The sequence below is a fragment of the Homalodisca vitripennis genome, chromosome 7, assembly GCF_021130785.1.
Source record: "Homalodisca vitripennis isolate AUS2020 chromosome 7, UT_GWSS_2.1, whole genome shotgun sequence".
NCBI classification, from domain to species: domain Eukaryota; kingdom Metazoa; phylum Arthropoda; class Insecta; order Hemiptera; family Cicadellidae; genus Homalodisca; species Homalodisca vitripennis.
In genome coordinates, this window is record NC_060213.1 from 137494088 (window position 1) to 137519399 (window position 25312).

The window sequence follows — 25312 nt, forward strand, 5'->3', positions numbered from 1 at the left end:
CTTTTATTAACTTTAGATTTTTAATTGATGTTCTGTGTCCTGATTTGATTTATTCAAACATTAATCTGTAGTCATATCTAATTTTTCATACTGGCTGAAATATTCCCAACATTTTTGTATTTGCATATTTAAATATGATATTTTAATTAATTGTAATAAAAATTATGTAAATATTTATTTGTTGAGTCGCCTGATGATGAAACCTTTGTTTTCGTAAGGCCTCATCCAAAAATAAATAATTTGGAAAAGTATTGTATTATTTACATTTAGTAGTATTTACACCTTGTACAGTAAAACATGGAAAATTAGTGTACCAAGAAATTTAATAAAATATTTTACAAATATAACAACTAATTTTTTTATTTTGATTTCTCATTTACTAATTTTTGGAATGTCCCACGATTACCATTATTGAAGAAATGTTTTTTAAAAGGATATTTTATTATTTTGGCACATTGCGTGACTTTGGACAAAACGTAAACAGATTTAGTACGGAGGCCAATCGTTACTGGGTTTCTCGGGACAGATTAATCGGGCAATAAAATGAGCGCGGTGGCGGAGCGTACGTGCAGCGTGTATGTGCCAGGTGGGTGGGAGGGGGTTATCTGTAGGTCCATCGACGGACCAGGTGTCTCTCCGAACCCCTCCGGCCACAGCCGCTTCATTCATGGGTCGGAGAGGCAAGCCGGTATAAAGCAGCGAGGCCGAGCCCACTCGGCAGTAGGCCGCGGAGCTGCGTGCGTCTTGTAGTGAGTGAGTGGAGACTTGAACGCGTGTGACGACTGGTGTCGTGCAGGACCTGCTGAAGGATGGGACAATCGTAGGGACTGTAACATGGAGACTGTACTGGTGACTGTGCTGGTGATTCTTGTGGTGACCTCCCTGGTGAACGGCTCACGCCTGCCCCTCATCGTCTTCCAGCAGCACCACCACCTCTTCCACCGGCTGGAAGACATGTTCGACGACCTCGCCCTCCAGACTACCGTGTCCCCGGAGTACCACGCATACAGGACGGTCGCCGAGAGTGACTACAGACCGCTCAGGATACTGTACCAAGTCGGGGTGAGTCTTCGGTTACAACTTTTTTTTAAAAACCGCACATTCTAAGCTGTCAAATAAAATTACTAAATTTATCACTGTTTTATATCTAAACAGGCAATAGAATTCGTACATTGTTCCTCAAATGCTTGTACTGTCAATCCAAATTTCGTCGATTATAAATCGATAACACTGACCAATTTTTATTTGATCGATTTTACCCGTTACCTTGAAAACTGTCGTAACTACACAGCATGCTTAAATCAAGCAGTAAATAACTAAGCATTTAGCATCAAGTAACTACACAATCATAATAATGCACAATAAAGAAATGTTGTTTATTACAAATATTGTTTCACGCCATTTCTTATCAGTATTAACCTTTTAATTGCGCTTGCCACTAAAATCGTAAACGGCGTTTAAGGCTAAGTACGGCCGTATTTTACCAGGGCTGACAACTGATTTCGGCATGGAAGTGAGGGGGGGCTCAAAATTCTTCGAGTGTCCAAATTCACTACCGTGTTTAGGCAAGTATAACTGAGCGGCATGTGATAAGAAGTACGTGAATGAAAATAATAAATATTTAATACTATCAAATTTATTGATTTGAACAATATTCCCTTTGCAAAAAATTCAATTTCGCTTTATTTTAGACGACTCTACCTTTTAAATTACGCGTCAAGTACGTTTACCCAACATACATAATTAAATATTTACCCACCAACATATATGGATAAATATTTACCATGGTTCATATAAAATAAATAAGTTATTATGTATAATTCAATATAAAATTCTATCACACACTTAAAGTGGAAATGTTAGGTGAAGAATCGAGCAACAAGTTACTCTTATGCAGAACGGTGATTTTGACAGTCTTCCTACGACTTAATTTCTACGCGATATCGAAAACGTTAACTTTAATTCTATAAAATTACAAACAATAAGAAATTCCTTATAGTAAGACAGTGTGTTACCACCGGCTGAATATACTGAATAGTGGCGACGCACGAAATGTAAAGCAAATTTTACTTATTAGGCTTTCTTTTCTACTATATTAGGGTTGTCTACAAATAATGAGAAAACACTAATTATTGAATGCATCAAGTTTTGATATTTTCAGTCATAAGTCGTTGCCGGGAAATACAGATCAATTTTTCTACTAATGAAATTAATACAATATTCGAATAGCAATTATGTATAAATGAGATCTATGAGACTTGATGTATTTTATATAAAAATTACATAAAATAGCATTGTTAACATTGTAAAGTTAAAATATGTCTGTCGGAAAAAGGATTTAACTATTATTTTACAATTTCGGTAAGGTCCCACCAAATGGTTTATTCACAAAACAAATCTCAAAAAAATTAAATAATCGCCACAACTCATTATCCTTAAAAGTTATTGCGACCATCTTTGTCAAAGGTAATTTTAACTTAAATCATACACGTGCATTCACATCAAATATTTGTATAACAACTCGGACAGACAATAATTATCTAAAGAAATTATAATTTAATTGCTGCTCAACTAAATACTAGACATTCAGAAAGATTACTCTTGTAAATTCTAATTTACAACATTTCAGAATTACTAGAACCACGCTTTCGCCTGTTTAAATACAGATTATTTCATTACAATTCGCTTCATTTCAACGCTGCAACTATTCTGTTTGCCTTTTCAAATTTCCAAATCGCCACAGTAAAACTACAGCGTCTCTAAGGCCGACTGCCAAATCCTCAACGTCTGCGCTAGAGTTACACCCAAATCTCCAACGTCTGCGCTAGAGTTATACCCAAATCCCCAACGTCTGCGCTAGAGTTATACCCAAATCCCCAACGTCTGTGCTAGTTATACCCAAATCCCCAACGTATGCGCTAGAGTTATACCCAAATCCCCAACGTATGTGCTAGTTATACCCAAATCCCCAACGGCTGCGCTAGAGTTATACTCAAATTCCCAATGTCTGCGCTAGAGTTATATCCAAATTCCCAGTTGATCGGCATCTCTTGACATATAATCCTCGTCTTTTGAAATATAAATAATCCCTTCGAAGAAAGACATACAAGTGTAAGTTCCATGCCTCAACCTCCCCCCCCCCCAAAAAAAAAGAGAGAACCCAGAGGATGAAGCTGCAGAATCTTACTCAGCTGTTAGAAGAGTAACTGTATATCCAGAAGGTCTACAAGACAATCGAATTTTGTAAAATAATACAGCCTGTGATGCAGGAAATGCGATCCTTATGAGAAGATCTTGGATAACTTATGATTTTCGGCGAGATCTTGAGCACAAGTTTTGAAGCAAGTTTACGACTCTAACCTCGAGAAGGTACTCTTTGTAAACTTTTCTAATTGTTTTAAAACGGCTCATAAATATTCCTAAGAAGTAGAAACTACTAGCCTAAGAGTGGAAGTCTTTCTTCAGAAGGTATGTGGGATTTGAACAATAATATTGATCGGGCCATTGGATTGTTAGGAGATATTTCTTTTTAATTTCAGGCTCTCGCGATCGTCTGTTTCTGATTACAAAATTTACAATCTGAGATTTCTGCCTCGCCGTGGAGAACCATCTTCGGACAACATACGTTAAACCAAACCAACAAATCCGTCCATGGTTTTGGTATTTGTGCAAACCATTTTGTCAGGAACACCTTTAACCTTAACGATTTTAAGCCAAAGTTTTAGCGAATTGCAAACACCAGCTTTGCTTGCAAATGCCTTCCTGACGATCTAATAGCAACGTATTTATCTGATTACAACTGCCAAACCCTAGTGGATATGTTGATGAGTCCATGCATCATCATAGATCTGTAATAATGACAGTGGTTAGTGATCATTTTGAATTTATCTTCGTTCATTGTGCGCCAAACAATTTAAATCAGATTACTACAATTTTGTATGATTTATACAGTAGCAAAAGATAATGCGGTTAAACGTAATACAGAGTTGCGGCGACTCTTCATGAATGTAAGATGTAATTAAACAAAAATTATAGAACAGTAATTGCTCTAAGATGTTATTGACGGCGGTAAATGTTAAAAATACACGATTGTTTCATACTCTTATATGGTAATAAGATCTAGGAGGTCCAGAACACCCAACCGGCTCTTGCGGACCTTAGATCAGACACACTATATGGCTACTCCGCGGCTTGCCATGGCTCTAGCTTCTTCCTACAGATGGGTATCAAAAGTTCGGCTGCGAATATGGACCTCAATCTGATTCACAGAGCGACTTCCGGCTAGCCACAATGTTCTTGGCTCCATCTCCATCATGCTGCTGGAAGTTCACTGTTGTGGGGCTTCGCTCTTGGGGCTAGATCCACCCAGCCGTTGGAAGTCCAGCGTTCGCCAGCGATGGTTGGCCTCAATCCGTTTCGAAGATCGACTTTAGGTCAGCATTGACCAGATGCCTACTCCACGGCCACTCTTCTCCAAATTTATCCAGCCGCTGGAAGTCCAGCGTTCGACAGCGATGGTTGGCCTCAATCTCTACAAAGAGTAAGTTTAGGTCGGCCAGGAACAAGATGCCTACTCCACGGCCACTCTTCTCCAAATTTATTCAGCCGCTGGAAGTCCAGCGGTCGGCAGCGACGGTTGGCCTCAATCTTTACGAACAGCGACTTTAGGACGGCCACGAATAAGATGCCTACTCCACGGCCACTCTTCTCCAAATTTATCCAGCCGCTAGAAGTCCAGCGGTCGGCAGCGACGGTTGGCCTCAATCCGTTTCGCAGAGCGACTTTAGGCCGGCCATAAACAATATGGCTGCTCCGCGGCCTTCTGGACTGTGGGCGCGCAAGGCCGTGGCGGCTGTATTTTTGGCGGGCGGTGGAACCTGTCCTTCCGCCAGCGGCTCCGCTTCCCGCTCTCCACTCTCCGCACGCCTCACCTAGCCTAGCTCTCGACCGGTGATCGCTGATCTCATCATCTTATTCCCCCATTCCATTGCATCCCACTCCGGTGCTACGAGAGAAAACAACACTTGCAGAGGATTTAGTTGTTAGACCATTCCTTTAAATCTTTGCAAATACACGCCCAACATTTCTTTGGGTGTAATAACTCCAGGCAAGTGTAATTGTTATAAAATTTCACTGCAACAAACAGAGTATGTTGGAATAGTTGTTATTTCATTACAGAATAGAACTAAATAAGAAAATAAAGATGCAGCGAGACTAAAAAATTGAGTGGAATTGTTTGTGTTATGGACAGCAAAGCGAATAGCATTTTATTATTTTGTCTTAACTTGTCATGTTTATTTTAATGCTCCTGGAAAGTAAGGGCTGCTACGGGAGGAGGTCTTGTGCACATACATTAAATGTGCACAAGACTCCGTGATATATGTTGTTACAAACTGAAAAAGTTTTCACCGTTGTTCTTTTAATGGAAAGGCTTGGATTATTTAGCTTGCAATCCAATCTAACAACGTATAGGTACGATTTACTGGGTTATCTTGTAGCATAAAGCACAACATTTTATCTTGTAGCATAAAGCACAACATTTTAAAACAAAAAGCGTTAATTTTCGATATTATTTACTGAAAAAGTTATTGTATATAGTATAGATTCTTACAGTAGTCTATTATTCGATTGTAAAAATAGTGGACTCAATATCGATCCTTGTGGTAGACCATAAATATTCTTTTGATTTTTTTTCTGGGAGCATAATAACAACCTAGGCTGTTTCTGTCCACTTAAATATCCACAGCCGAGTAAAGCACTATTATTCGATTATGAAAAGACTGGTCTCAGTATCGATCGTTGCGGTAGACCATAAATATATTATTTCTTGTTTCTGGGAGTAAAATAACAACCTCGGCTGTTTCTATCCACTCTTAAATACCCACAGCCGAAGAAAGTCCAGTATTATTCGATTATGAAAAGAAAGATCTCAGTATCGATCCTTGCGGTAGACCATATATATATTTTTCTTGTTTCTGGGAGCATAATAACAACCTAGACTGTTTCTGTCCACTCTTAAATATCCACAGCCGAGAAAAGTCCAGCGGAATGTATTTCGGACGAATGTAAGAGGCGGAATGTCACTGAAGGCCGACGGGTGGCGCTTGGCGCCTCCCCCCTCTGTTCTTGCGTATAACCTTCACTTTTTCACCGCTTAAGTCCCACTGTATGACGACACGGTGGCGCCTACTCAGTATCATTTCGAAAGACGACAGGTGTCAGTTTCAAACAGCCAGGCGCGCATGAGCGTGAGCACGCGACATGTATTTACCTGTGTCTCTAGAAAAAAAAATTAATTTTAATTAAAATACGAGAAAACTATGCAAAATAAATCCAGATACATTTTAAAAGCGCAAAATTGTACTTAAATGTAATCCTCAACGTTTCTTTGTTTAAAGTGTGTTATTCACAATGGAAGATTTCAAAGGATAACAGGATTTCGGACATTTGCCAGCGTTATAGGTTATAAAAGGTGTAACACAACGTTTCGAAAATTGGAATATATCCTCTTCGTCAGGTGGGGGAGGTCAACAGCCTGACGACCAGAAAGAGGTAGAGAAGGGAAAGAAATGGTTCAAAGGTTGCTTGGAGTCCAGTCCAGTTTTTGGGTAGAACAATCCTTTTCTTTCCCTTGTCTACCTCTCTCTGTTCGTTATTTTTGTATGTATTAATACCTCCTCCACCCAACCAAGAGGATAGATTCCAATTAATAACGATGGCAAATGTGCGAAATCCTATTATCCTCAACATTTGTTTTCATTTCTGACGTCTTCGAGGCAGTAAAAGTCATACTTTTAAGGTAACTTAACCTTTAGCGTGTAGCAATTATGTGTAGAATGAATGTGGATGCCCCTTATAGTAATATAAAAAAGTTAATAGCGCAATGGCAAATGCACTAGGTCACACTATCTCCCATATATGTTCCTCGCCACATATATGTACTGTGACATTAAGGGGAGGTCCCTCTGAAAAACGATGAAAACTTAAAATATTGAGAATGTTTTCCCCGCTTAAAATTGTTATTTAGGCCTTCCTTTATGTAAGAAATACAACCACTAAATACATATACGTATATTTCAATGAGAAAACAAATTTTGAAGTTACGCTAACACGTCCTCTTGTTTGGGACCCTTAGTGTTTTGTGTTATCCCTTGAAAAAGTTTCTAAAAGGGATGAAAGAGGAGTAGTTGTCAAATTTCCAAAAATTAGAGTATATATATATATATATATATATATATATATAGGTTGTAGTTATTATACTCCCAGAAACAAGGAGAAATATATTCTAGATTATTTATGGTCTACCGCAAGGATCGATATTTAGACCACTCTTTTTATAATCGAATAATACTGCAAGGATGGTTATAAATATTGCAAACTGAATGATTTGAAATTTTCACCGAGACCTTCCTTAAAAACTATAATGTGGACTACCTAATATTTAAACATTGGTCTGATATTCGTTACGCGAACCGTAATTATTAAACTAGCTAAAACCTGATTAATGTATCTTAACCAGGCGGGACAAAGCATTTTTATTAGAGTCCGAAAACAGAGAATGGCACGCCATCAGCAAATCACCGGTGGTAGAACAGCTTAGCGTTGTAAAAGCTCATCGCCCAAAATCTCAGCAATACCTTGGCGTACGAGCTGGATCAGAGGTCTATTCCAGGCTTTTCTTGCAAATTATAAGTGCGTTTTTTTTTGGAACTTCTCAATCGATGACAAGTTCAGTTACTGCTCTCGGTTTCAGAGTTTTTAATCTTATTTTCTTGGAGCGTCCAATGCCAGAAGCGTCAGTGTGTCCCTCAGGACCTATTGGAGATTCGATCACTAACGGCGGGCAATGATCAAATCTTCAACTTCCTAAAAGTTTTGATCCTTACAAGATGACTGAGTCTTGAATACCTCACCATTGAGCCATTAGGAGTTAGACATCCTGTAACGGCCATGCGACACAGAGACAAGACATTGGGAAACCAACTATTTTAAGTAAATAAGACAATCTATTATTATGTGCACTTCAACAGTATTACTAAAACGTAACTGGACCCAAAGGCATTATTGATTAAAAGATTATGAGGTATAAAAATAGTAGTATATGATCTTGTAGTGAGTCCTGAGGTTTAGGAGCCCCAGAGGATTAGGGCAACCCTCGTATAGACGCGCGCACACCGTCACACGCGCAGTCCGGCCTACCTGCCGTCACTTTGGTTTCGATGACGCACATACTAGGCCAGTTTTCTAATTTATATTAATATTCTTGTAATTTTTTAATTCTGCATTTTATTTCATGAAAATAAAGTCTAAAAAACAAAATACCTACGCCATTCTTGACGTATCTTAGAAATAAAGGGGTCATTCGTCAACGCAGTTTTGTAATATCAACTCCACCTGACGAAGAGGATAGATTCTAATCCTCGAAACGTTGTATTATACCTTTTGTAACATATAACGATGGCAAATGTCCGAAATCCTGTTATTCTTACAACCCTTTCATCGTCAGTAACAAACTTTAAACAAAGAATATCAGTTAGTTATATTTTTTTATTAAAACCCTGTTAGTTAGACACATAAATAATATCCTGTATAGCCAAAAATATAATATTAAAAACATATTATTAATGATAGATAAAAGTAATAATACATTTTTAATTTTATCATTTATGTTACACATTAAAGAAATAGGTTGATCATTTTCGTTATTAGATTAACAATACGCTGATCTGTAGTGCTCTCTTTACATAGTGTTTGTAGTGCTTTTTGGCTTGTTCTGCATTGAGTTACTGTATATTTATTAGTGCTACATTTCGCCTTCCACTCATTGCAGTTTCCGAAACCTGACACTGCACTGTAAATCCTTTTTCATGAACATTGTTCATGCAGTAAAAGAGCGATCATTAATCAATGCTAAGTTTGGACCAATGCAGTTTTAAGAATCCAGTGAGGATTGATCGTTATTGTGTAACATAAAGTGACGATTGATCGATCGTTATTGTATGTCACAAAACAACGAGTGATCGTTATTGTATGTCACAAAACAACGAGTGATCTTTATTGTGTAACACAAGACAACGAGTGATCGTTATTGTGTAACATACGGTGACGATTGATCGTTATTGTATGTCACAAAACAACGAGTGATCGTTATTGTGTAACATAAGGTGACGATTGATGGTTATTGTATGTCACAAAACAACGAATGGTCGTTATTGTATAACACAAGATAACTAGTGATCGTTATTGTGTAACATAAAGTGACGATTGATCGATCGTTATTGTATGTCACAAAACAACGAGTGATCGTTATTGTATGTCACAAAACAACGAGTGATCTTTATTGTGTAACACAAGACAACGAGTGATCGTTATTGTGTAACATACGGTGACGATTGATCGTTATTGTATGTCACAAAACAACGAGTGATCGTTATTGTGTAACATAAGGTGACGATTGATGGTTATTGTATGTCACAAAACAACGAATGGTCGTTATTGTATAACACAAGATAACTAGTGATCGTTATTGTGTAACATAAAGTGACGATTGATCGATCGTTATTGTATGTCACAAAACATCGAGTGATCGTTATTGTATGTCACAAAACAACGAGTGATCTTTATTGTGTAACGCAAGACAGACAACGAGTGATCGTTATTGTGTAACATACGGTGACGATTGATCGTTATTGTATGTCACAAGACAACGAGTGATCATTGTGTAACATACGGTGACGATTGATCGTTATTGTATGTCACAAAACAACGAGTGATCGTTATTGTGTAACATAAGGTGACGATTGATGGTTATTGTATGTCACAAAACAACGAATGGTCGTTATTGTATAACACAAGATAACTAGTGATCGTTATTGTGTAACATAAAGTTACGATTGATCGATCGTTATTGTATGTCACAAAACAACGAGTGATCGTTATTGTATGTCACAAAAAAGCGAGTGATCTTTATTGAGTAACACAAGACAACGAGTGATCGTTATTGTGTAACATACGGTGACGATTGATCGTTATTGTATGTCACAAAACAACGAGTGATCGTTATTGTGTAACATAAGGTGACGATTGATGGTAATTGTATGTCACAAAAACAACGAGTGATCGTTATTGTATGTCACAAAACAACGAGTGATCGTTATTGTATAACATAAAGTGACGATTAATTGTTATCGTATACCATAAAGTGCCGGTTGATCGTTACTGTATAGTAAAAGGTGATGATTGATCATTATTGTATAACACAAGACAACGAGTGATCGTTGTTGTATATCATGTAGTGACGATTAATTGTTATCGTATACCGTAAAGTGCCGGCTGATCGTTATTGTATAACACAAGACCAGCACGAGTGATCGTTATTGTGTAACACAAGACAACGAGTGATCGTTATTGTGTAACACAAGACAACGAGTGATCTTTATTGTGTAACACAAGACAACGAGTGATCGTTATTGTGTAACACAAGACAACGAGTGATCGTTATTGTGTAACACAAGACAACGAGTGATCGTTATTGTGTAACACAAGACAACGAGTGATCGTTATTGTGTAACACAAGACAACGAGTGATCGTTATTGTATACCATAATGTGCAGGTTGATCGTTATTGTATAGCATAAGGTGATGATAGATTGTTATTGCAGAACACAAGACAACGAGTGATCGATATTGTATAACATAAAGTGACTATTTATAGTCATTGTATAACATAATGTGCCGATTGATCGTTATTGTATAGCATAAGGTAACGATTGATCGTTATTATACAGCATAAGCAGACGATGATCTTTATTATATAACATAAGATGAAGTAAAACTACTTTTGGTTTTGGAACCTTTTAACCGGATGTTTTGTACCGGATCATTTTACGTCTTTGTGCCGGATTAAATGATTCTAGATCACTACTACCTCGTTACTCCGCTAAATCTCCATTCTGGCGCAAAATTCGCCAATTTGTCCCGTTAATAAGGAGGTGCATGTGGACATCCTCGCGGGCTTTCCCGGACGGACATAACGGGCACCGGACGTCGAGGACAGACGGGCCGGACACAGTTAGTGGCTAGCATGTCCTAGAGTGACCCGTCCGGTCCGCATGTACAGAGTCGTGGAAGGTTTACGTCATACCACTTACATATGGGATAAATGTGCGTGTAATACAGGTCCGTAATGGAGACACAAGTGTTCCTTTCATGCTGACCTATTGGAAAGGACACATTACGCAGAAAATTAGACTACCTCATGAAATATAAATTAATGAACGTTACTGAGAAAATTTTGATAAAGATGTTGAGAAATGCATCTCAAAGATAGCATTAAAAATAGTTAACGAAAACAAACATTTCACTTTCAGTTTTCAATTTTAACTTCTTACTCTACCCTCAAACACATTATGGAAAAATGAAAAAATCCAAAACTTTATAATACTTAAGAAAAATATACAAACATGTGGGGAGTATCACGTTACTTCAGCAAATTTCGTCAAACAAGTCGTTGATCCATTCTGCATTTTAACCACCACTTAGGCCTATAACAAATGTATGAGTTTTATAATCTCGTGTGACGGCTTGTTCTAGAAACTAATTATAGTGGGTTTTTACATTGCCAAAAACCAGAAAACATCATAGGCACTAGATTATGTCCTCATAGTACGCCAAACGTAAGCCAATCCTCTAATACTACTAGAGAAGTTACGTAAATAGTTGACCTAGCTTTGAACATTCAACTAGAAGATGGAAGTTGTTAGGCCTAGTAGGTTTTCATAAAGGCCAGTGAGACTGTACCATGATTTAATTAATTAAGAAGCAAAGCTCCCGTTTACGCGGGAAGCTCACCTACGGAGGTAAAAGTGGTCAATCCTAGAGCAGCGAAACCGTGACATCGGTGAATGAATGCAGAAGTAAAGCTCAGTTTACGCGGGAAGCTCACCTAGGGAGGTGAAAGTGGTCAAGCCTAGAGCAGCGAAACTGTGGCACCGGTGAATGAATGCAGAAGTAAAGCTCAGTTTACGCGGGAAGCTCACCTAGGGAGGTGAAAGTGGTCAATCCTAGAGCAGCGAAACTGTGGCACCGGTGAATGAATGCAGAAGTAAAGCTCAGTTTACGGGGGAAGCTCACCTAGGGAGGTGAAAGTGGTCAATCCTAGAGCAGTGACACCGTCGCACCGGTGAATGAATGCAGAAGTAAAGCTCAGTTTACGCGGGAAGCTCACCTAGGGAGGTGAAAGTGGTCAATCCTAGAGCAGTGAAACCGTCGCACCGGTGAATGAATGCAGAAGTAAAGCTCAGTTTACGCGGGAAGCTCACCTAGGGAGGTGAAAGTGGTCAAGCCTAGAGCAGCGAAACTGTGGCACCGGTGAATGAATGCAGAAGTAAAGCTCAGTTTACGCGGGAAGCTCACCTAGGGAGGTGAAAGTGGTCAATCCTAGAGCAGTGACACCGTCGCACCGGTGAATGAATGCAGAAGTAAAGCTCAGTTTACGCGGGAAGCTCACCTAGGGAGGTGAAAGTGGTCAAGCCTAGAGCAGCGAAACTGTGGCACCGGTGAATGAATGCAGAAGTAAAGCTCAGTTTACGCGGGAAGCTCACCTAGGGAGGTGAAAGTGGTCAATCCTAGAGCAGTGAAACCGTCGCACCGGTGAATGAATGCAGAAGTAAAGCTCGGTTTACGCGGGAAGCTCACTGGCCATTGAGTGGCTGAGCCGGCTGGTCTATTTATACAGCAGGCCTGGCCGGGAAGGCAAGACGACCTATGCTGCAGTCCTCAATGAACTTGTGCCCATTGAGCGAGCGAGAGGAAGAGAGAGGGAGAGAGACCTATCAATGAATTGAGAGTAACTGGCCGGCGTCCGCCACACCACGCACGACCTCGCAGTTTTGGCGGAGGTTTAAGTTCGCGGTTCCGACCCGCGTTCCGACGTTCCGCGTGCCCATTCCAACCTTCCCCACCGTCGATTGACCGTTTCGCAACCGGCCTGTCCTTCCTTTTCCCCGTCGGATGCTTTTGTCTCCTTTCGCCCGTAGGAGGATCTGTGTCGGTGAGGCAACAGGACTTGGGCTGTGATGGTTCGTTGGTTCTACGATTTCGCAACCACGATAGGAACGGTACAGTTAAAGAACTGGATCCGTGATATTTTCGTTCTTGTACGACACTAATACCTACAATATTGATCTGACTGAACCATATGTGATAAGTGGATACGTTATCTGAATGGTTGCTGACAATACGGTTTTGGAATTCGTCTTATTCTTCTAAAAGAGGTTATACTTTGAAATGACCATCTTAGAGTATTTTTAAATGAAAGGTTCAGACTGGAATGATTCATTGCTATTACTTGCACACCAGCCTCTTGGTTGTCTTGAATTATTCCGAATATACTTCATTTGGAATATAATCAATGAACGGTGCATATCGATCAACCTTATATAATAACCGAACAGCGCCCAAACATCATCGAGATCATTGATTCTGCTCATGAAGGACTTCCGTTATCAATATATTACACAGCTTGTTCATTTTGATTTTGGCGAGAAATGGTATTCTGAAAATATGAAAATAGGATCTAGATCAATATTTCGCTAACTATTTCAGTTATTCTTAACTAAAGCTATTGTCAGTGAAACAACCGAATGCTCTGTTTTAGAGTATTGCAAAATTTCAATGTCTTAGTACAGCCACTACAAAATCAAAAAGGATCGTTTAAATTCAAATTTGGAAATTGAAGAATACATTCTGCTTCCGCTTCCAGCGGAAGCCACTTAAAGTTAAACTCAAAAATTTGTTTATATAAAGATTTGTGTCTCTTGTAAAGACAAGAAATGCTGCTGTTGATCTATTTCCTGAGTATGAAATAAAATGTTGTATATTAACTTTAGTTACACTATAAACGACTGAGATGTTGTTTTAAATTTGGATTCCTTCGAACCCGCTGAAGGAGAACCCTATCAGATTTTGACTTCCATAACCTTGTCCTGTCAATTACAACACACCGGTAGCGACCGCGAAGGGGCCGGTAATCGCGGGAAATCCGCAACCATAAATCTGCAATGCGCACTTCCCTCGAGACCGGTGAAGTCTGGAGCGGGCAGGCCCGAGGAGCACGACGCGATGGTGAATGAATGCTAGATAAAGAGAGCGGAGCGAGAGAGATAGGGCTAGAAGTGACGCAAGTGTGGTTGAATGGTCAACGGCGCAGGTGTGCGTACAGTCGGCTCCTCTCGGTATAGACCTCGGACTGTACGGGACTGTACCGCTCACTCTTCCGCGTCCGGGGACTTGGACACTTCCAAGAACAGATCTACGGTAACGGGGCTGTCAAGAGATAACAACGCAGAGTCGGGGAGCAGATATCGGGAGTAGGGGGCAGTCAACCGGGGATAGCTCTGTCTGAAGGGAAAGTGAGGTTAGGTCCGAAAGTGAATGTAGCTCATTGAGTAATCCTTGGCTCAGAGAACAAATAAAGAATGTCAAATGGCTTAAATGGCGAGTTTATGTTGTTTAATAAACAAATCATAGGTCAATAGATAAGTCGTAGGTGGTTGGTCGGCGAATGCAGACCTATTGTGACCTGTATTTTGTAGTTCCGTTTTTATTAAGTGCATGTTTTAGAGTTAGTGAAGTTGACAAATAGCATGGTGGTTGTGATTCCTGACTTACACGAGTCACAACGCTCTGGTATGATTTGTTTATTTTAATCCGGTTTATAATTATGTGTTAGATTAGTTATTTACCCGAAGAAGAGATCAGACTGCAGATCTTGTAACGTAGTGTTACTGATTTTTTGTTTCACTTAACGATGGCAAATCCAATGTATGAATTAAATGTCGCTAATCTTGGGGTTAGTTCGAAAATTTGGGGAACAGAACGTTTTAAGGGTATCACTTAGCGTTGTTGAAAACTACGCGATCATAGCCAATAAAAAGTAAAAGTAATTCCTCTGATGCACGGCATAAGGAAGCAAAAGATAAACAAATAAGGTCTTAGTGGGCTAAAAATGACAGGGATTATGAAAGAATTTGGAGTTTTAGCTCTTACGTTTCAGATAAGAGACAGGAAGTGCTCTGTAAGGTCGAAGCTGTTGCAGTAGACCTCACGTAAATGCTAACAAGACAAGTTTTCCACCGAGCTCTTATGGAATCTCCACGACAAACCGCTGCGGTGGGCCCCGCTAAGCCGAGTGTTGGGCCAATCCCGCGCCTCTCGTAATTAAATTTGGTACCGGATCCTAACTCACAACTATTACATTTAGTTTCCGGCAGTCCCGGGCCAGGTCTACACCTGACCCAACGGCATCTCAGCCTCCCACATGTTCAAGTCCTCCATAAAACATTTGAAGTATCACCTTTTCTCATCATCCGTGATGGGAGATTCGCCTTGGCCATCAGAATTGTTGTGGCCAACCACTGGCCACCTGTTTCCTCCTTCATCCTTGGAAGGTTTGGTAATTCTGGGAATACGAGTATAAAGAGGTCTCGGTCAATATTTATGGTCGGCTATTTTAAAATTCTCTAACCCATCCAGTGAATAAATCAAAATAGCTTTCCATGCCTACTTCTTGAACGAGAAGGAAAAGTAGGATTGTCACATCTGAAAATGAAATTATTGGAAATTGATATTTTTTCTATAAAAAGCTATTTGTGTTGTATTACGCCATATCAAGGAAAATAGAAGTAGATCTCCAAGAAAAGGGATTTGATTTACTCTGACGAAGCACCCACAAAATTATATCAAATCTGGACTAAATGCATCCTTTGCTGTGCTGAAATCCATACTTTCCACTCTTTGATGATTTTGAGCACCACAAACCGGGAACTGAAGTTAGTAATTTGAGCGGATTTTCCTCTAACCCTTGCAATAAAATTGCAAGTGTACAGTAACCCGAAGCTCAGTGGTTGAAACAATGCACCTTGTTCACTGATCTGCCCTCACCCTATGATGCAGGGGATGTAGGCCTACGAACTACAATGTTGACATCCATCACCCCTTTGTTCGCCTCAATAAGTGATTGGATACCGCGTTATTTGTCAACAAGCGACATTGTGGTATCCCAGCTGCGGTCATGCGGGCCCAACCCCTCTACAGGGTATTGGTTACCGTAATTCGATTACTCTGCGGCAACAAGGGCGCAAGCTACTTGAGGCCCTCTTCAGGGTCGAGGCAGCTGAAGTTCCTCCAGACATTCGAGGCTCATCTTCATCCAAAATTTTGGATTTGTATATAGTACCCATCTGGATTCCAAAAATAATCAGTCGGCAAATTTGTTTCAGTTTGCTCACTCAAAATGATGAAATAGACGAAACGTCACGGTAGAATATTGGCTAACGTTTTCTACCGTAACATGCAATCCATTCTAGAATTACAGATGTTCTAGATTATCCTGGCTAGAGCTATAATTCTAAAAGTACCCCAATCCAAGTTTCGAGGTGACACTTCTGCATTAAAATTTTAACGGGATGAACATTTTTTTGAGGAAGAATTAAATTTGCATTTCGAAGGTTTGGCACAATTTAATGCAAATCATACCTAATTTGTCCACAAATGGACAACCCATCATAAAACTTCCTTGCAAAATCCTAAGAACACCTAAATTATTCATATACCACTCCTCCAATGCTACACTAGACCAATAAAATTCCGCTGGGGTTGGATCCCATCTCGCCTCGGTTCCCTATCTATTTCCTAGTGTCGGCGGAATGCTCTCTGGCTCGCGCGCTTTTTCCCTGATTGATGACGTCACCGCCGCTTTGCCGCCGAGCCGCGCGCATACCTTCCCCCAGTTTACGGCCATTTTACAAATAATTACCCGGTCACAATTCTCTTTTTACGTTCACATATAATTGTGCTATTCGTTTCATTCGGGCCGTTGCAATGCGACAGGACATTTCTATTTCCTGGCCGGCCGTGAGCGGTCAACGGCTCCTCGGCTTCCTCTCGACCGACAACGGCGTTCCTCAAGGATAGGTTCTCGGTCCGAAAGTGTTTTATTTAACTACTTTTGAACACCATCCTGGACTTGTTTAAAGAAATTTAAATTATTTTAAAGAATCAACACAAGAAGACTTTACATGTTTAAAGAAATTTGTTTTAGCAACCGTAGAAAATATAAGACTTTTGAAAACTACATAAAGCCTAAAGAGCAACAAAATTTGGAGTTCCGCATTGACTTGTTTTAGAACTTATGATGTTTCCTTGAACATTTATGTTACGACATGTGTATTTCCCGTGCTAATGTCTTCAATGTATTGCAGGAATCTGAGGAGGAGTTACCGGTCTGCAGGCCATGGAGTGTCTGCAGTAAAGTCGACATGTACGAGTCCCCTTGGATAGAGAGGCAATGTCGTTGCCCAGGAGCTAACAAGTGTTCCAGCAGTTTATCGTCCAACGACGGACACACGCTGTCGGACAAAACGAGGCACTTTAAGGTACTTATCGATATATTAAAACCATTTAGTAGGATAACATATTTTTCTTAGTTCTCAACCACAATTTTCCTAAGAAGACTGGAAAGAAGGCAAGCATCTTGAATTTGGTTGTGACACAAGGGGAGAATAATTCTAAGGTCGTTAAAAAGTATGTAGTTCTCAGTATTCCACCCATTCAAATATTTCACAATTGCATGAAGGTCTGGAGAAGATTAAAGAAATTCTTCAAATCCTTGAGAGGAGTTTACAATCCTTCAACTAGCTCTCAATAATTCCAAGGCAAAGGCATTTCATGGTAGATTCTACAAAGCTTCATCAGACAGAGTTACATCTTTTCAGGCTAAAACATCTTTTCATTGTTAACACACATCACCGTGTGCAACTGAAATTACATCTGATATTCCGAGATTGGTTGTTGAAGGGTTCATGACCGATGTTCCTTCTGCACATTTCTCTACAGCTGTAAATAGCGCACGCCAAAGCCATCTGCGAGATCCACCCACAACCAGAAGATCGATGGCCAAAGACCGCGGTCACAAAGGTGTTTTGGCTCCAGGTACAGCCAGGAGTCAATAGATGCCTCTCTTTCTTTCGCTCTACCTTCAAAACGTTCTTTTGTGCGGCTCGAGTGGTTTGCACCCCATCCTTTCATCTGGGCTTTCTTCAGAGCTATCTCCCAGCAACAATGGTCAAAGGTCGTTCCTGGAACATGTTTGGTGTAAAATACTATTGTAATATTGTACATATCTGTCACTTAATCGAATTTCTCGTCTTTTAAATCGTCTCTTATGTACTACCATTATGTACTATTTTATTTAACCACTTTCTTTCTAGAAAATAGAACAAAACAAATTCAAAGCAAGACACCTTTTACTTTGATCGTTTACTGTCTTCAAGATCTTATTTTGTGATAATAAAATGCAATTTTTCTTATCTAGATCGTCTTCCATCAGGATTTTCCATGGGTTCGTTCTTTCCATAGTGACTTTAATTTGTGTTGAACCTCGCCACTCTAGCCTTCTCAAATTATCTTTCGTCCTATTCTTTCAGACCCAATTCTTCATCTTTTCCTTATCTCATCTTCCACACCCACAAAAATCTAATATATATATATATATACACTGCCCAGTATATATATATATATATATATATATATATATACTGCCCAATCTCTCTTCTGATCTCCATTCCTCTCCTCCAAACTCCTCTCATGGTGCCATGATACCCGATGTGACTTTAATTTGTGTTGAACATCGTCACTCTTTCCCTCTCAAATTATCTTTGGTCTTATCACTTCTTTCAGGACCAGTCCTTCATCTTTTCCTCAGCTCATCTTCCAGATCCACAAAAAATAGTATCTTTTATGCTATTCCTCAAGCTCCAACTGTCCACTCTCTCTTCTAATCTCCATGCCTCTGCTCCACACTCCTCTCCCCACACCATCATACCCGATGTCTCACCACTCTGACTTGTGTTGCAGCTGTGTGAGCCTGTCAAGAAGCTCTCCAAGTGCCGATATTTCCGCGACATCACCTGGACGTTGACCAGCGGCCCTGACAACGTCACTCAGCAGTTGGTCCACTGCCACTGTCCTCGGGGCGCCGTAGCCTACCTCATCAAGCAGCAAGCCTTCCAGAACAGGGACGGCCAGATAGGCTACCAGTATAGTTTCGCCTGCAGCCCTCAGAGTGTGAGTAGAACAGTCTCGTATCAGTTTATCATTTATTGAGTAGGAGAAGTACCTGCAATTCAAAGGATACCGCCATCTGGACGCAGAGGCGTGGGTATTACAGCCTCGTGTAGGCGTTGCTGAAAGTACTGGAATAGCACACCTTCAAAGATTTCTCTGATAATTTTCTAAGTATATGATGACTGATAATAGAGTTTCATTTAGTAACAAAACAATTATGACCACACTATCCATTGGAGCAGATCAATTATTGGAGCATGAAACTTATCAAAATAGTATCTTTGCACCATGGCTCATTTTGTCAACAACTAAGACTTCTTTAGCCATTCTATCCAAAATTTCATGTTCATCTCAGTTTGTTTATAAAACTATCATTTACTCTGAAGACTATAAAATTGTACAATATTAACTTCTTTGCCAAAGTCTTTTACATACATCACTTAAAAGTCTTACAAGAATAACATCACTACAAGAGGAAACCTTACTCATTGATACTTTAAAATTACCACCAAGGAATAACCTTCCAAAGATTTTTTCAGTAGCTTTGATCCAGGAGAAAAGTCTTGGGTGATTTTTCTTCCAGGTGCTGGAAGTCTTGCCCACTAATAAAATTCAAAATTCTGCAGAAGTTGCATTCATAAAAATTAATTCCTTGGGTTTACCGATAAGGAAATGCTCTTGAAAGAAATGTGTAGTTTACTGTTCTTGTCTTATAAGTGATGAAAGTCCTTCTTGTGAATGTAACCTTCTAAAAATCTAGAAATTTGTCTTGTGTTTCTTTTCATACCAAGTGCTGAAGGTCTAACCTTGCATCTTCTACCCCAGAGTTTGTATTTCCAGGCCATCAACAAAATTATCCACCAGATGAAAGTCCTTCTTGCAAATCTAACCTTCAAAAATTTAGAAATCTTTCTTGAGTTGCCTTCCATTCCAAATGTTCAAGGTCTAACCTTGCACCTTCTGCCACAGAGGCTGCGCTGCCAGAGGAAGGAGCCGTGCAGACTGTTCACTGTGCGAAAGCGGCTGGAGCTGCTGGACGAAGTCAACACCAACACTCTGTGTCAGTGTCCGCACAATCACTACTGTCCGACACACCACACGGACCCAGGGACGGTCCAGGGCAAGAGCTATGTGGAGGAGAACATCCGCACGTATTCAGGCTACTGCTTCCCCAAGTGACTCCAGGTTACCGAGGTGACACCGTGACAGAAGCGATGGTGTCACAGACTTTTTGGTAATCGTTGAAAACGTGTAAACAATTTTTATTGTGATAACTAATTATTTTAAGTGCAGCTCGGTTTATATTTTCCAAATAGAGAGGAAGTCCCTTATATTGTTTTACAATTATTAGACATTTGTATGAAGAATTTAAAACTAATTACTAATACATAACTGTTAATTTGTAAACATTTTTTAATTCAAATGGGCAAACCTAGTACAGTTAACAACTTTCGAATGTATTTTCTCTATGGTTCTTGAGTGATAAAATCAAATGGAAAGAGCTGGTCACGCAACATCAAAATAATTTGTAAGTTTTATTTATTACAAAAGTGCAACTGTAAGCTAATAATATTGTTATTGTAAGGTGGAAGGTTTAAAAAGATCTCTTGATTGAACGGTAAAATATTTACTAGCATACAGATGGTAAAAATGAGCATTTCTAAATTTTAACTGGTTTTTATGGTTAATTTACCCTGTGCGACTAATATTAATAAGGAAACAATGTTACTTAGTTCATAATAGGGGCCGTAAATCATTTTGAAATTTGAAAATACAATTGAAATAGTCAGGATGAGACTGATAAAGATTTTTTTTTTTCATTTTCTTCAAATACGTCTTTTGAAATATTTGAATCCTCATAACTTAAATTTAGAGATAAAAATTATAACTCTAAATAGGGTTTTATTCATTTACTTGTTCATATAAATAATTTAATGAGGTTACATAATCATAATGACTGAAATTGCGGAAATTTTTACAAGAGGTTTTACCTTTCACTCACATGTCTTCAGCAGGGGTATTTTTTTTATCAAAAATACAGTAAGAAAAATCATAATTCTAAAATCTGAAAAAATTATTAATTTTTGTATAATTTACTTTTCCATCACTCTTATAACTATCACATAACTTTTTTTATTTAAATACTATTAATATATGGTTTCCTGTAATTAAATAAATATCACCTTGCTTGTTAATTTTACAGTTATACCTTGTATTTTGCTAGAGTTTAATTTCAAGTAAATATTTAATAAGTTTATTTTCTATTACTAAGAACAGCTATGAAGTAGTATATCATAAATAACTGAGTATTGTAATATAAAAATGGTACAAACGAAGCTAAATACTAATTCTTAGGCCAACAAAAATACAAGGCCAGTTTAAAATTGTAAAACACCATTAATCTTGGAAATAACGTTAATATTAGGTTTAAGTTGTTAAATAAAAAGTTATTTATTTTTAAAGTTTTATTTCTGTAGATATTCTTGTAAAGTTATGTACCTACCGAAAAAATTATGATGTATTGTTGCATTTTTAAATATTTTAAGGACAAAATGACTTGGGGATTGTATTTATTGTTAGATGTACAGTGTAGATACATGTTGTGGGCTATGTTGCCGTGTCAGGAGCTGTATACTTGCCGTATTGTTATGTTATGCTTTACTACTTGTAGGTTATTTAGTTGTAGGTAGTGAGGCTTTTTGTACCTGATATAGAGGCTATAATTGTTTGGTCGATGTTAGAGTGCCTTGAAACATGTCTGTTTCACGATCAATCACGAAATTTGTATTTTTATATGCTTAGTATTTAATTAAGCACTAGCCTGTTGTAAGTCTAACCTCATAAAATAATTGAACAGGAATTAGCAGGTGTGGGGTGAGTGAAGAAACTGATATAGAAATGTGTAAAGCTAATGCACATACAAGGCTGAGGCAGTAATACGACATCCACATCCTCAGCGGTTAGTTCAGTGCAATGAAATATCCAGAATTTAGATTCGTGGTGAGTCTAATGGATAATCCAGAATTTAGATTCGTGGTGAGTCTAATGGAATATCCAGAATTTAGATTCGTGGTGAGTCCAGTGGAATGTCAAAAATTTAGATTCGTGGTGAGTCCAGTGGAATGTCCAAAATTTAGATTCGTGGTGAGTCCAATGGATTTCCAGAATATAGATTCATGGTGTGTCCAATGGAATATCCAGAATTTTGATTCGTGGTGAATCCAATGGAATATCAAGAATTTTGATTCGTGGTGAATCCAATGGAATATCCAGAATTTAGATTCGTTGTGAGTCTAATGGAATATCCAGAATTTAGATTCGTTGTGAGTCTAATGGATTATCCAGAATTTAGATTCGTGGTAGGTCCAAAGGAATATCAAGAATTCATGGTTAGTCCAATGAATTATCCAGAATTTAGGTTTGTGGTGAAAGGACAGCTTGATTATTTTCCTTTTGTTTTAAAAAAATATTATGTTGTAAAGATAGCATGGTGTGAAAAATTAAAACTAAAATTTCAAGACATTGTAAAATGAATTTGAATGAAAAAGTTGATCTGACATGCAGGCCATGTGCAGGATCATGCCTGCAAACAAACTGATCAAATGACCTCAATGGTTTTTGTCCTGATCTTGCGTTTCGGTGGTTGTACCCAATGCAATTTCATCACTTCTATATAAGTTAGATATTTCTTTTTGAATTTCCAAACTAAAAATGTACACAATCTGATTTATTACTGAAGTTACTACTGTAAAATTATATCCTTGTAAGATACTTGTATTATATTTGTAGATGTTTAAGGGGAGGTGTGGATCATTAGGGTACCTCTTTAAATGCTGCTGAATTGGTCTAAAAAAATACAGTTTCATTCAGTGTCTCTTGCTGTAAAGAACCAAATGCTGTAAATGCTTGTCAGAGAGGTGCAAAATTATTGTGATTGAAAGTAGAAGCTTTACGCTTTGACGTTCCGTGTACGCGTGGTACATATTTGGTGGAATGCTACGAGGCACAATTTACGCGCAATTTCAGTTCTTCACTCATCTTAGTGCTTAATACGAGAATAAAAATAAGGTCTTAGAAAATATTGTTCATGCTGTACAAACAGTTCACTCCTTTAGAGTGAATTTCAATAAAGCAATGTAAAGGATTTGTAAAAATCAAGCTATTTTATTTAAAACAGTTACGCAGAAAAGTGGTCTTCAATAAATTTTATTGCCTATTTTAATGTCGGTGATTGAAAATGTTTTACATAATTTGTTCGGAATATATCGAACATTTTAAAAACCGATATACTTATGCAGTTCAGTAAATGAGTACACGATTTAAAAGACATCCCTTGAACTTTCCTTCTGTAGCAAAACTGGTTTTATATTAAATCATATATTTACAGACATTGATGTTCAAGACCACACGTTGTTATATGAGGAATTTTGAAACATAATTAACTACTCATTCAACTATTAATAATTCATCCATAATAAGATTTGTAATTGAAGACTTTTAAATTGATCATAAATAAGGGTTTTAAAATTTGTGTACGTTTGGTAATGTTGTGTTCATATTTTACTTTGTGTAATATTCAATGACATATCAGAGGATATTGTACACATACAATATTATTACTTCATTTTTATATAGACATAACCTCCTGTAAACAGTGCAGTATTTAAGGTTGGATTTTAGTTATATAAATGAATTTTTTACCTGCATTGTTATTATAAAATATATAAGTTTATCAGAACTTGCGCTATTGTCAAGTTAATATTATTAAACGTTATTAAACATTTTCATTTCTGACAATAATATTGTACGTGAATCGTACTTTATAACTTTTTTAAATAATAGTCATAAAACAATTACTCAGTATTATTTTAACGATTGCCCATATTTCTTTTAAGTTTGTTAAGTTAAAACTTTTTAGGAGGTCTATACGGTTAATCAAACCGAATTTAAATGTCAAAAAACATATTTTGATACTCTTTGCAAATAGTTAAAGAAAATGTAAATTTATACTCAAACAGTTCATTTATATATATATTTTTTTTGAAGCAGACATGTTTCGAGACTGTGTAGGAGCTCTGCCCTTGTACAAAATAAGAGTTTACAATAGTTCACAGATCCATGTTAAGGCGTTATCAAAGTTTGTTTTTCAATATTACACAGTTTCTGTATTATATTGCTGTGAAATAAACATAGACATTTCTATAATAGAATACTGTTGACGTTTTTTATGTTCCTCTTCCGCTCTGAAAGAAATATTCATTCCTATAGCGTATCAGAGGTACAGAATACACACATGTGACAGCAGTGGTGTATGTAGAAAATTATTTCAAAGGGGGTTGACACACTCAGTTGTTTAGGAGGTATAAAATACCATCCAAAAACAGGGGCTCAGGAATGTTCCTACGAGAATTTGTTGACTTGTAAGACCTCATAAATGGCTTAAAACAAAATTCCGAATGCAATTTTAATGCTTGTCTTTCAACATTTTAGGATGGGGGCTCGAGCCCCACCCTACCTCTCCTATATACGCCGATGTGTGACATTAAAAGCCTAATACAAAACGTTCATGGAGAAAAAGTAAAGGATCTGTTGTGTAATGGGCAGCCTTCTTACTCGGCAAGTGAGAGATCCGGGTTCAAGTCCTAGTGGAGCGAGTTTTTTTTGTTCATTAATCTTTCTCGAAGTTAAATTTTCCTGACACTGGATAATCTAAACAATGAATTATTCATTAAAGGTTCTGACTATTTTAATATTGGAAATCTCAGAATCAGTACTCTTGTGTACCGTTTCACATCTTCATTGCCAGAAATTAATTTGAAATTTATAAATTAAAATATAAATACAAATTATTGAGCTTTCATTAAAAATTTAAATTAAAGATAGAGCTCTTACTTAAAATTTTCCAAACTGAATAGTTTCCGCGTTTCTTCAAGAATACCCTTATCCAGTGGAATTGTTTTCCAGTGTTTTTTACAATATATTCAAAGGGAGAAAAAGAATACCTAGGAGAGTGTGTGATACATTATTATACAGCTCTGTCTTTTTGTGGAATGTATATCTTTCCAATTTTTTATTCGATGCCTTAAAGGGCATCATAATGTCTTGGACTTTATGCCTAGTCTCCAGTGGTTCAAGATCCATTTTCTTAGAGCCATGTTAAACAAATTTACAGTAAGGAATTCCAAAT

General features: G+C 38.1%; 2 protein-coding genes across 2 annotated transcripts in view; one reads left to right on the top strand and one right to left on the bottom strand.

The window, feature by feature from the left end:
* The window catches only part of LOC124366401 (elongation factor-like GTPase 1), a 271013-nt gene that overhangs the window by 49996 nt on the left and 195705 nt on the right, over nt 1-25312 (bottom strand).
* Nucleotides 713-24335, top strand: LOC124366400 (protein giant-lens). Its single transcript, XM_046822925.1, has 4 exons — nt 713-1062; nt 17262-17435; nt 18916-19125; nt 20095-24335. Exons 1-4 carry the CDS (start codon nt 835-837, stop codon nt 20302-20304), a joined length of 822 nt encoding a protein of 273 aa, XP_046678881.1. The 5' UTR covers nt 713-834; the 3' UTR covers nt 20305-24335.

Excerpts from the sequence above, each read along its gene's own strand:
- LOC124366400 (XM_046822925.1), top strand. The coding sequence starts at position 835 with ATGGAGACTGTACTGGTGACTGTGCTGGTGATTCTTGTGGTGACCTCC. Across the intron at positions 1,063-17,261 it reads GGATACTGTACCAAGTCGGG|GAATCTGAGGAGGAGTTACC; the intron begins GTGAGTCTTCGG and ends AATGTATTGCAG. Across the intron at positions 19,126-20,094 it reads TCGCCTGCAGCCCTCAGAGT|AGGCTGCGCTGCCAGAGGAA; the intron begins GTGAGTAGAACA and ends CTTCTGCCACAG.